This window comes from Xenopus laevis, chromosome 3L (assembly GCF_017654675.1).
Source record: "Xenopus laevis strain J_2021 chromosome 3L, Xenopus_laevis_v10.1, whole genome shotgun sequence".
Lineage (NCBI taxonomy): Eukaryota > Metazoa > Chordata > Amphibia > Anura > Pipidae > Xenopus > Xenopus laevis.
Genome location: NC_054375.1, coordinates 80,277,755 through 80,291,002, shown reverse-complemented (window position 1 = coordinate 80,291,002; position 13,248 = coordinate 80,277,755). Strand labels below are relative to the sequence as shown.

General features: G+C 34.7%; 1 protein-coding gene across 4 annotated transcripts in view; it reads left to right on the top strand.

The window, feature by feature from the left end:
- Positions 1-13,248, top strand: part of LOC108711168 (TBC1 domain family member 22A) — a 297,560-nt gene that overhangs the window by 152,830 nt on the left and 131,482 nt on the right. For all 4 annotated transcript variants that reach the window (XM_018252619.2, XM_041586439.1, XM_041586438.1 and 1 more), the window contains exon 9: positions 628-740. In XM_018252619.2, the coding sequence (XP_018108108.1) occupies positions 628-740 (113 nt within the window). The remainder of the gene's footprint in view (positions 1-627; positions 741-13,248) is intronic.

Below are 13,248 nucleotides of genomic sequence, written 5' to 3'. Positions count from 1 at the left end.
ATATTTGTCCTTTTAGATTTAGAGTTAACACATATGTGCTCTCCTATATATTCTTGGGACTATGGCTAAATGGTTGAAAGACATATTATTTCATATGTCCTTAACTTTGTAATGAGCTAAAATAAGCCCTAAATATCTATTGGTCCTCCAAGATGGTTTTGCCAAAAAAGTAAGACAACCATTGCATAAAAAGGAATCTGTCAAACTCTAAAAATGCAACTTTCTTTATTTTGGGACATAGGTAATGTATGACATATTTCCTATAGAGTTATACCATCACTTTAAACAAAAATAGCTAACACCGTACAGAAAAAATGTTAAAACTGCAGATTTGCTTGTTTTATGTTCTGCCACTGAACATCACATTTTACAAACAAGCCATTAAAATAAAGCATATCATATTTTTAAACAAGTGCAACATTTTTTTTTTTTTTTTTTTTTTTTTTACATTTAACCTGGTACCTCTTTAGAACACACTCAGTAAAATAATTTTGCTATTTTGCTATGTATGAACTTATTACATTTATAATACTGTAAATGTATTTTTATATATGATGAACTTTTGAAGTTAAACGTTCTTTATTGTCTACGGCTTGCCTACTATGATGTCTTTTCTCCCCATTTCAGATGAAGAAGTAGAAGTGGAAAATGCTGATGTTTCCAGTCTGCCTGAGGAGGTGCTGCGGAACATTGAAGCTGACAGTTACTGGTGCATGAGCAAGTTGCTTGATGGCATTCAGGTAAATTGATTTTCCTGTTCTCATGCATTCAGTAAAGCTGATATATTTCATGAAGTTCTGATAATGCATGGGCCCAGAGATGGTGTACAGCCTGATAAATAAAATAGAAAAAAACATCTGCTGGGAAAATGTATTAGTTTCCTGTACCAATATAAATGCAAGGTACTAACATGATAAATTAACTTAGTGGCAGATTTTGTTTTGTGACTTTTTTCTGTGGTTGTCAAGGAGACATTGTTTTCTAGCCTACAGATGTGTGTAGATTGCAGTCAGATGTAACATTTATTGTTTATACTTTGGAAAGTATTTTTAGATTGTTTTGGCAAAAATAAACGACTGTATATTGCTAACACAAAGACTAAGGGGGTTATTTACTAAAATCCGAATTTATCTAATTTTATTAAAAAAAAACACAACAAAAATCCCATGCTGGATTTTATCTTATGTATTAATTAATAACAACTCGCTTTAATTGGATCATGAAAAAACTCGTTGAAATTTAGAAAAAACTCAAATTGTATGAATTTGTCTGGATTCCCCCCCCCATTGCTCTATTTTTCGAGTTTTTGTCTAATAACCATGAAAAAGTTGGATTTTCAGGCTAAAACCAGCACAGACCACGAAAACTTCAAATTGGGATAGTTGCCTTTCCCATTGTCTTTTATAGGACTTCGACAGGTCTGAGATGGTGGGTTTTCAGATTCTGGCTTTTTGCAGCATCAGGGTAGAATACATTTTGAAACATTCCAGTTTTTTTCCACAAATAAATTGCAGTGTTTGCCCCCAAAAAGTCTGACAGGATATATATTCGCTTCAGCCCATTTAGTCAGTGTCTCTGAAAACACCCTCAAATGAAGCAATACAACTACTTAACAGTTTACAATAAAATAGTGACTCATTCAAAAATTAAAAATAAATAAAATGTATTGCTTATTGTCTACACTAGTCACTAATACCATCTAAAAGATAATATTATTGTGAACAACCTCTTTTTATTTTATGAGTTATTTTTTTTACTTCTTTTATACTGCCAACTGTTGGCTAGCAAAGTGATCAGAGACCCAGCATATTTGAAAACATACTTGGGAAGATGTTTTTTGCACCATATGCATGTTCTGTGTGTAGCAATTTAGGGAAGCGGCAAAGACTTTTAGGAGGTGAGAACAGCTTGCTAGTGACCAGTACTTGGAACAGTTGACTAGGAAGGAGAATCACTTTTTTCTGTCACTTCTTGGAATTTTAAAACTTAATTTATTGATGTATTAAACTGTATATTTTGGATGCAAATCACCAGGATGTCAGCAGTGTCGGACTGGCCCACCGGCATACCAGGAAAACTCTCGGTTGGCCCAGGTGTCAGTGGGCCCTCATGCTGCTAAACATTTAGCTTATTTCATGGCTATTCCCTATTTATATGAGAACAAAGAGGCCAAATAGATGGAATACAAGATTATAGTATGTAAAGAAAAGAGACTAGGAGAATAGAGGTTGAGAGAGGAGAGGAAGAATAATAGTACTGAGAGTGGGTCACTGGTCTAAGGTTTTTTGGTGGGCCCCTGATGTCCCAGTCCGACACTGGATGTCAGAGTAGCCAGAGTGGGCACGTTTGCGCTGTAGATGTATCAACAGTGCAATTTTGCACTTAAACTTGTTATTGGTATATGAGGGCTTATATTTTGTTTTTACTCTTTGATTTCAGAAAGAGATACTTAAATTCAGGAATTATTTTTCATCAGAAATTGGTGTTTTCTTTAGACATTGAAAATGTATATTAATTTTGAAATACTGTAGCTGTAGCCTTTATTTTTCAGCCGTGTAATAGAAGTAATAAATGAGGTATTAACATTATTCCTTATCTAAATCTTATCTTTGTGTAACCAATAGAGAGATAAGAAACATTAAGGGGCAGATTTATCAAAGGTTGAGGTGAATTTTCGATTTTAAGAGATTTGAATTTTGAGCTATTTTTGTGTACTTTGACTAGGGAATAGTCTAAAGTCGATTCGAATTTGAAAAAAATTTGAAAAAAATTTGAAAAATCGAATATAGAAATGTATCATGTGCTGTCTCTTTAAAAATTCGACTTGACCATTCGCCATCTAAAACCTGCCGAATTGCTGTTTTAGCCTATGGGGACCTCCTAGAACCCATTTGGAGTCAATTAGAGGACTTTGAAAAATCTAAGTTTTTTTGGGGAAAAATTCTAATTTGGTCAATTGCGCCATTACTTCGATTCATATTATTCAAATTCGGTCGAAAACTGGCCTATTCGGCCAAAAAAATTCTTCAACTTAATTTTGGTTGGTCTTTTTGAATTCGAATCTCGAAGTTTTTCAAATTCGAAATTCGACTCCTGATAAATATGCCTCTAAGAGATAAACTACTGTATTACTTTTTTATAATTTTATTTTGGCTGCTTTTTGTTTGTAATAATAAGAAACTTTCTTAATAAGGGTCACGTTGATGTTAATAATGTTCATTGCACAACAATTAGTAGCCTGAAAGCAGGGAGCTCCCAACTTTCCAGAAGGGGATTTTAGAGCATTGCCTTATTCTCAGGTGAGAGTGAGCTTAAATCACACGGGTGAAGGAAAGTAGATAGCTGCATGTATATTGGAAAATATGCTAGCAGAATAATGATTAACTTTTTAGTATTTAAAAGGGACATATAGCATAAAATCTGACAATGGACAAAAGCATGCTAATTAACACAAAATAGAAGTATCCATTTTTATTTTTGTACCTTTCACATCAAATATAGATTAAAAAGTCAGAAAACAGCACTCGACCCACCCCTGTTACATACTTCCATTCCAAGGCTCCTCTCTATGTCCCTCCGGTGCCACCGGCACTTCCAATGCCAACGGCTTCAACTTAAGCAGGACTGGGCTGGCAGACGTGAGGTTCTCACGTCTGCCAACGTTTCAGTTCCTTACTGGAACTTTCTTCAGGGAAAGTGGTAGTTCTGCTTTTGTAAGTAATTTTCACTTGAAGTTCCTAAACCTGACTGTTTTGCCAGCCCGATTGTCCCTTCTTAACCTGTCCGTTAAAGTTTCTAATGCTAACAGACTACTGCTGCACAAATATGGCAGCCCCTCATAGAGGAACAGGGTAGTAAGAAAGGTAATGTAAAAGCATCAGGCAAAATTATAAATATCATTCAAAGACAATGTTATGATAGATAATAAAAAACGGTTATTTTCTGATGTCAGTATCTCTTTTAGGGGGTTATTTATTAAACCTCAATTTTTTTCTGGTAAGGTTTTTTTGGGCAAAAACTTTAGTTTCTCGAGATTTATTATACCCGAAGCTGCTAAAAGTCTGAATCCAAAAATCCGCCATCTCAAACCTGCTGAGGTCATGTTTAAAGGGGAACTATTGTGAAGATAAAATTGGCCAGATGCGATGGAAATAATAATATTCTTAAATATATTTGTTTACCAAAAATGCAAACTTTTTAAAATAAAAGAAATAATATGATATATACTTTTAGGAGCCTTGCTCTGAGAGCCAGTTCAAGCAATTGCTAAGTGGGATTGACAACAACTTGCTGTGATGTCACAAAGCAGTAGCAAAGTCCCGCCCCTTCTCTACCCTAAAAGTAAAGCATCCTTCCAACAACTGTCTGTCCTGGAATCTCGTTCTAACTAAGGTTATTCTCCATGAATGTGCAAACCTGCTTATCTCAGCAGTCCGCTATGGAGATTTCTTAATTGTATAGGTCTAAAACTCCCAACACTCCACTTCCAAATTTCTAAAGCTAAAGCTAAAGCTCTAGAAATCTGCATACTTCTGAGTTCAAGGTCAAAAATCATATCGTTTTGTAAAGTACACATTCCGACGAATGCAAACTTTGCTAAATGTAGCAATTTTTATTATATATTTTTTAGGGATGCACCGAATCCACTATTTTGGATTAGGCTGAACCCCCGAATCCTTTGTGAAAGATTTGGCCAACACCGAACCAAACCCTAATTTTCATATGCAAATTAAGGGTGGGAAGGGGGAAAAAATTACTTCCTTGTTTTGTGACAAAAAGTCACGTGATTTCCCTCCCCACCCCTAATTTGCAATTGCAAATTAGAGTTCAGATTCAGTTCGGCCGGGCAGAAGGATTCGGCGGAATCCTGCTGAAAAAGGCCAAATCCTGGCCGAATCCCGGATTCGGTGCATCCCTAATATTTTTTTTTAATTGCCTTACATTATTGCAATGGCAGATTTTACCTTTTACAATTTGAGATACCGTGATGCCGGGTTTGAAATCTGAGTTTTCGCTCAATTTAATAAAATATTTTCCAGACTTCTTTTTCTTTGATTTATAAAATAGATAAAAGATAAAATTGTGGATAGGAGTTTGGTCGACCTTGGTTTAATAAAAATATGAGATAAATTTGAGTTTTAGTAAATAACCCCCTAAATGTTGTAGAAAATGTTAGCCAACCATTAAATCTTCTATTATTTTCTTTAGAATAAGCTTTGCCCCCACTGAATTTATGTGCTCCTGGGTTTTGACTTATTATTTCAATTATCTATATCATTTCAATCTGATATACCTGTTTTATATGGTTACAAAAGGAAATTTTATCTGAAAAACATTAAAATGATACTGACACTAAAAAACTACTTTTTAAAATATGAATGTACCTTAAAAGTTACCTATAGGTCATGCTGATTGTTTTTGCTGAGAGATTTGTTTTTGTAAGTTATTGTATATCAATTTTATGATAGATGTAAAAAAGGCATAATTTCTGGTGTCAGTATCTCTGTAATGTTCAGGTTTTGAGGTCCACTAAAACATATAAAAATAAACTGCATTTTAGTGATAGCATTGCAAAAAATGAGCCTGCACTGAAAATTACATATCCACAGTAATCTATTTATTTTATTTTATATATTTTTTGCAGCCTATAAAGAATACTTAAAACTGAGTTATAAGGTATTTGTATAATATTGGGACCACAAATGTTTATAACATGGACTGCAAAGCTTCTGTTAGTGCTTTTAAGCTTTATCTTTTATATTGATTAAATGATAAAATAGAGTTAAAAGTAAGCTTTCCTTGTGAGGTATTTCGCATGTCTTTGCTTTAAAGTGGCTCTTGTTCTTCGTTCATTTGAAATGTCAATCAGTAAAATTGTAATGACACAGAATGGCAATCTCTAAATTTTATGTATTTGGTCTAATGATCAGTAACAAAGTAAGTCAATAATCCCTGGGCAAAATATAACAAATGTAGTTTTAGGAATGGACTTGAGTTTTCATTTGACTACATATATTTTAGTGATGCTTTGTAATGTTCCTGTTTAGTGCAATAAATGATGCAAAATATAATATATAAATGTAGTCAATGGCTTGAATACTTTTGGCACCGGTTGTTGTAGACTGGCTAGTTTATTTTTATGCATTTTTTTAATGTTATTTAAAATATTGTTTAGGTTTTTTTTTTGTGTGTAGACAATATTTTGTCCATGCTAATCTGTCACTACCCACAACATTAATTGAAATGTATCAATGCCTGCACTAAAAGCATTGCAGAAAGATTTGCAGGGTTTGCTATTTCATATAAATGATGGGTCAAATATTTGTCAGTTAAGGTCCTTGTTCTAATGACAGATTGTCTTTCATCTATGTTCCTGAGATAAAAACTAAGCAACTGGAATCAAAACAAACTGATTCAATACTATATTGACAGCACATACAAGGTGAAATTATAATGACATTGAGATCTTCATTTTGCTACAGTTTAAAGAAAAACAGTCATCCATCTCGTATGCTGTTGCATTGATTGAGGTTTGATCTGAGTGACAAGGGCCTTATGGACATAAATTGATGCTGTCCTTGGTGAAACTGCATAGACTGTGTCCGGGGGGGGGGGGGGGGGGTCATTGTTTAATAGGTTTCAAACTCTTGATTAAAAATAGATAAACTACTTTGTATTCAAGGACGTGGTGTTTCAATTCCCTTTTTGGTTTGCTGGTATACAGATATCAGACAATTAATCAGATTTATACCTATGCAGTTCATGGATCTCACTTTCACAATAGGACTATATAGAGAATAAAAATGTACCACATAGACATGTCTGTATTAGGATTCTCCACTGGCACACAGTTCTCTGGGTAGGTTGGGCCAAGCAGAGATTGTTTTGGCAGGCAAACTTTATGAAACCTTACGGCGTTATGACACATTAGGAGTTCATCCTATGTAGAAAATAAGCAAGAACAAAGACCAGCACCTCTGCTTGATAAGTAATTGTCAGCAGGTGTCAGGAAGTACCTCTGCTGGTGCTTCAAGTACAGGCATTAATGGCACACTGTTGCCAATATCCTTGTATCATCACTGGGAAGTGAGCATTGGGCCAGGATTAGATATGAAATGTTAGCAGAGTGGAACAAAATCTGATAGCAATGGCCTTAGACTGTGTTTAGGTATACCATGTCAGTCTTGTATGTACTGCTGACCCTTGTGTTTAACTCTGCTCTTGAACATTGCCTGCCTTGACCTCTTTGAGCACTACTTGCCCCAGTTTCTACTTCCTGCTCAGTCCATACATTCAATTAGGATTGCGGCTTTTCCTGGAAAAAACCAAAATTGCTAATAAATTTGTAAGTCCCAGTAGATATGCCCTGAACAGCTCTCTAAGCCTGCCTACTCACCCATTCTTCATCTGATCCTGTGTACATCTCTCTTTCCTTTTTGCATCATCTCCTCTTTCTAACCTGCCCCCGCCGCTACGTTATCACCAAGCCCATTCTTTATGTAGGCTAGTATTGCCAACTGCAAAAGCTGGCAACCCTTACTGAGGTGCATGATGTTACAGGAACACCAAGCATCAAATGGCATGGTTAGCCAAACAATAAAAGATTAACAGATACTTTATAGGTCAATATATTTTTAAAATATGTAAAGGGGAATGAAAGTCATGTAGTTCTTTTATTATATATAACAATATTGGCATACAGAGTAAGCAACTTGGACCTTGTTCCTAAGAACTAAGTGTTAGTAACTAAAAGAAACAAGATTATTATAAATTTGAGGTTCACCTTATATTTGTTGGCTTGGTGACTGTAGGATACAACAACATTTACTTTACTATTTTCAAATGCTCCTAAGTGTGATCCTACATATTTTTTAAAGAGATGCACATTATTTATAAAGATTTATATGGCATAATAGGAAACCTTTGATTAATTTACTAATCCTGCAGATGTCGTAATGCACTTTATGGAGGTATAAGCTTTCCTTATATAAGATTATATGGTAAAGACAATTTATTGACACAGGTCATAACACGGCTTGATAACATTTAGCCTAATAAATTTCTTGAAATAAAGCATTCTCATGTCTGTTCCCATAAACCAGCACTTTCAGATAACAAATATCTTAACATAATGAATTGGATTTTTTTAGTGTGTAAGACATGATTTGGGACAGGATGCAATGTTTCCTTGAACCAGTTCTGTTGCAGTTAATTAGTTTAACCTTAGATTGAACAAATCTTAGTTTGTCTGGTTGGCTTAAAAGGTAGGTTTTAATCAGACTTCCTTCTGAATTTTACAGGTTTTATTTTATAAATACAGGTATGGGATCTATTATCCAGAATCCTTGAAACCTAGGATTTTTAAAATGTTTTTTTCTCTATGCTCTAAAATTATTAAATGAAATCATAGTTTTACCATTATTTTGGATTTTTTTCAGCTTCGTTAACATAAAGGTACTGGCTAAGTATTACAGATGATTACAATAATAGATTATAATAATAATATAGAAAAAGCAAATCCCTAAAAAAAGAAGAAATAATTGTTTAATTAGGAATCTATGGGAAATTGCAGATATTTATTTCATAGGTTTCTGGTTAAAGCTGGCCATAGACGCAAAGATCTCGTATGAATCGAGGATTGGTACGATTTTTCCCGACATTTTTTGTCCGGCGGAGATCAGTCGTTTGGTCGATCGGACAGGTTAGAAAATTTCTGTCGGCTGCCGATAATATCTCTGCTTTTATTGCCGATCGTACGATTTTCAGTGGGAAACTGTCACTATCTTAGTCTATCGTACGATTGCTGTCAGGGGCAGAACATCGGCTGATCTGCTCTTTAACTACTTTATTTGGTCGGAATGGTAAAACTTTGATCTGAATGGTCGGTCGGGAGATGGAAAAGTCCGATCGTACATTGATTCGTACAATCAGATCTTTGCGTCTGTGGCCAGCTTGTTTAAGGACAATTGATCCCACACAAATGCTTCCAAATTAGACATTATTTAAAGCAAATGCAAAAATGTAATCTTAAAGAAGTTACTTAAATATAAAGGTATTTATCTATTTACACCAGGAATCTCAAAAAGCCTCTTGCAGTAGGATAAAATGTCTAATATGAAAAGAATTTCTGCTATTCCTCAAATAAATGTGGTGAAAAGATCCTAAAGGAAAAACTATACTCGCAAACAATAATGTTGGTGTCTATAAAATATATTGCATAAAACATCTCCTATGTAAAATACTGCTTCACTTACAGTTGTGATCACAAGTTTACGTACCCTGGCAGAATTTATGATTTCTTAACCATTTTTCAGAGAATATGAATGATAACACAAAAACTTCTTTCACTCATGGTTAGTGGTTGGCTGAAGTGATTTATTGTCAAACAACTGTGTTTACTCTTTTTAAACCATAATCACTACACCAACTACCCAAATGACCCTGATCAAAAGTTTACATACCCCAGTTCTTAATACCGTGTATTGCTTCCTTTAACATCAATGACAGCTTGAAGTCTTTGTGGTAGTTGTGGTGAGGCTCTTTATCTTCTCAGAAGGTAAAGCTGCCCATTCTTCCTGACAAAAAGCCTCCAGTTCCCATAAATTCTTGGGCTGTTATGCATGAACTGCACGTTTGAGGTCTTCCCAGAGTGGCTCAATGATATTGAGGTCAGGAGACAGAGATGGCCACTACAGAACCTTCACTTTATTTTGCTGTAGCCAATGACAGGTTGACTTGGCCTTGTGTTTTTTATCATTGTCATGTTGGAATGTCCAAGTATGTCCCATGCGCAGCTTCCGGGCTGATGAGTGCACATTTTCCTCCAGTATTTTTTGATAACTTGCATTCATTTTGCCACCAATTCTGACCAAATTTCCTGTGCATTTGTAGCTCACACATCCCCAAAACATCAGCGATCCACCACCATGTTTCACAGTAGGAATGGTGTACCTTTCATCATAGGCCTCTTTGACTCCTCTCCAAATGTAGCGTTTATGGTTGTGGCCAAAAAGTAGAATATTAGTTTCATCGCTCCAAATGACTTTGTGCCAGAAGGTTTGAGGCTTATCTCTGTGTTGTTTGGCATATTGTAAGTGGGATACTTTGTGGCATTTGCGTAATAATGGCTTTCTTCTGGCAACTCGACCATGCAGCCCATCTTTCTTCACCTGTCCTGTATTTCACCTGAAGTTATTTGTGGGTTTTTCCTTGCATCCTTAACAATTTTTCTGGCAGTTGTGGCTGAAACTTTAGTTGGTCTACCTGACCGTGGTTTGGTTTCAACAGAACCCCTTATTTTCCACTTCTTATTTAAAGTTTGATCACTGCTGATTGGCATGCTCAATTCCTTTGATATTTTCTTATATCCCTTTCCTGTTTTATAGTGTTCAACTACCTTTTCCCGCAGATCCTTTGACAATTATTTTGCTTTCCCCCATTACTTAGAATCCAAAAAAACATCAGTGCAGCACTGGATGAAAGATGCAAGGGTCTGTCAGGAGTCCAGAAAGTCAATGACCTTTTATACACACCCACTAATTACAAGCAAACAGATCACAGGTGAAGATGGTTACCTTTAATAGCCATTCTAACCCTTTTATATTTTTTTCCCCAATACTTTATAATACTACATAAGTGGTTATTCCTGCTCCAAAGCTTCTGTGAATTTGGGCTATTTTAATGGCACTTCATTTTTGAGTTAATTATAAGATAGTCATAACTTTTGGGTATATTATGGTTTAATATAAAATCATGTAGCTTTATATTTTGTCTTTTTTTTTCTTTTAATTATCAGTTCATTTTAGTATAATAACTGGAGTTACCGATTTGCTTTTATGTGAAATCTGTAGTATATACATATAAATATTGAAAAAAATTTATACTTTTTTTTACATTATAGCAATAATTTAACTATAAACAAATTGATATAACTTTTGATATTTTATCAATAAAAGGGTTAATCTAAGTGATTCATGAACCAAACAAAACTAAACTGAAATTCTAATCAGGACCATTTTAAATTGTTTCAAAAGTCTAGTTCATACTAACCGTGAATTGTAAGGTAAACTCAAACTGCCATTTCTAGGAAAATCAGCAACGATTAATCCAGGGAGTTATCTAGTTGCTAATTTGAGGTTATGGATTAATTTCCACTGTGTGAAGTTAGATTGGAAGCTGGCCTACTAAGGCTATTTGTTGGCCTTCTGTGCTAGAGAAGGTTTGGAAAGGTTGAGCTTGATGTGTTTTTATGTCTTTTTTTCAACCTCACTGAAACTTGAGTTGTATGCTTAGGTTTCTTAACAGCTTCACAGTTATATCTGTGGTTGATTAATACCAATAATTACCATATGCCATCTGTATACTTGCCCTAGCAGAAACTATCATGATTTTTGTTCAGGTTAAGCAAGTTTCTGTTCAGCAGCACTTCACTTAGTATTGATTTATGTATAGTGCTGTAAATTAACCAAATACACATCATTAAATGTTGTTCCATTTACTTGGCCTAATGAGCTCAGACCTTAAAGATTTCTTTAGACACAGACACTAGCAAATTGGTAAATAAACAGTCACTGTATAAAAGCTTGTTATCTTTAAGAGTGGAGCATACAGCTTTGTGAGTTAAAACAGCTTTTAATAGATGTTTCCATTCTTAGTCAACCTTAAAATGATGAACTGTGTGAGGTGACCCATGTTCTTTTGAGTGCTTAGCTTTTTACATTTTAAAACAAGTTCCTAAGGGTGAATAATGAATTTGTCGTGCCTGTTCATTCTTACATGCAGTTTTTGAGTGGTCTCTCTGCCAATTTCGCATATAGTGTACACTATTTTAGAAATTAACGCTGACATAGGTATTCACATATGTTTTTCAGATCATTGTAAGATGACAAGATCAATTTGTCACTAGGGATGGGCGAATTTTTTAGCCTTGTTACGCCGCGGAAATGACGCCCATAGATAATTTGTCACGCGTCCAAATTTTTTTGATGTCCATAGACTTTAATGGGCGACATTTCGCCGGCAGCAAATTTTTAATGAAACGGGTCAAAATCTCCCAATCCTATTTATCACCATAATTTGAGAATTAAGAAATGGCCAGCATAGGTCATTTTACAAAAGTAAAAGGTTTTGTAAAAGATTGTGGTCCACTAAAGTGGTTGAATATGCCTCAATGTTCATGTTCTAAAAAGGAAAAAGTTATTATACAACTTAAACTATAAACCCCTGATAGAGGAAACACGTAAAATATACAAAGTTGAAGTAATAAGTGGTTTACTTGGGTAGGGAGAATAAATACGGTAAAGATTTCCATTCTCCCTAAATGTCTTTATCTTTTTTTCAAACATTATCCTGCTTCCAACCAGAGCATTTAAAGAAATCAACAATATGTTGAACCATTATATATGCCAAGCCAAATGAGCAGGATCAAACAAATTAGCTTACACAAATGTAAATTTGAAAGAGTCTAATTTATTTGCTCAAAACAAGCTTTCAGTCATATTACCAAGCATTTATCTATATGACCTGTGTATTAGACTGTTAATTTTGACTCCCCTGTACACTGGAGATCCTTTGAAACCCCATGGACCAATAATACACTTCAACCACTTCCATGGACTAAAACAACATCAATATAAAAAAAAAACTTGCTACCATATGCATTATTTGATTCGACTATCTCCCTCTGGTTCTCCACCAACCATAAATTGAAAATAGCTCCCTGCCCTTCACCATTAATGCCATTGCATAGAAATATAGAATCCACAATCCACAACTCAGGCACCTTCTTCCTGCATCAACAAACAATGTTCCTGTTATTCTTCAAAACAAAGAGGCGTGGTCAAATCTTGACAGCTGGAGGCTTCACCAAATAATACCAACTTTGAATTTAAAAGGGCAACAGATACAAGGTCTGACACCTTATTTTCTAATTAATAAGAATGTATATATTTTTGTTTCTTACTGGTCAAAGGGGAAAATCTCTTTGACCAATGGCAACATGTTATTAGTGTTTAGTTTGAGATGTCCTTGCAACTTCCTCCCAGCCATGTGTCTCCAGCTAACACTTTCCATAATACTGTGACAGAACTACTGTTTGGATGTATCCCTGTAAAAAAGATAACATATGTTTAAAAAAAAAAAAAAAAAATTGAAGGTATTGAAAGAAACACTATCAGGAGGTATTAATGTATCATAACAAAAGCAAATTTACTTATTTTTATGTTTTGGTCTTATTTGTATTAAATAGTG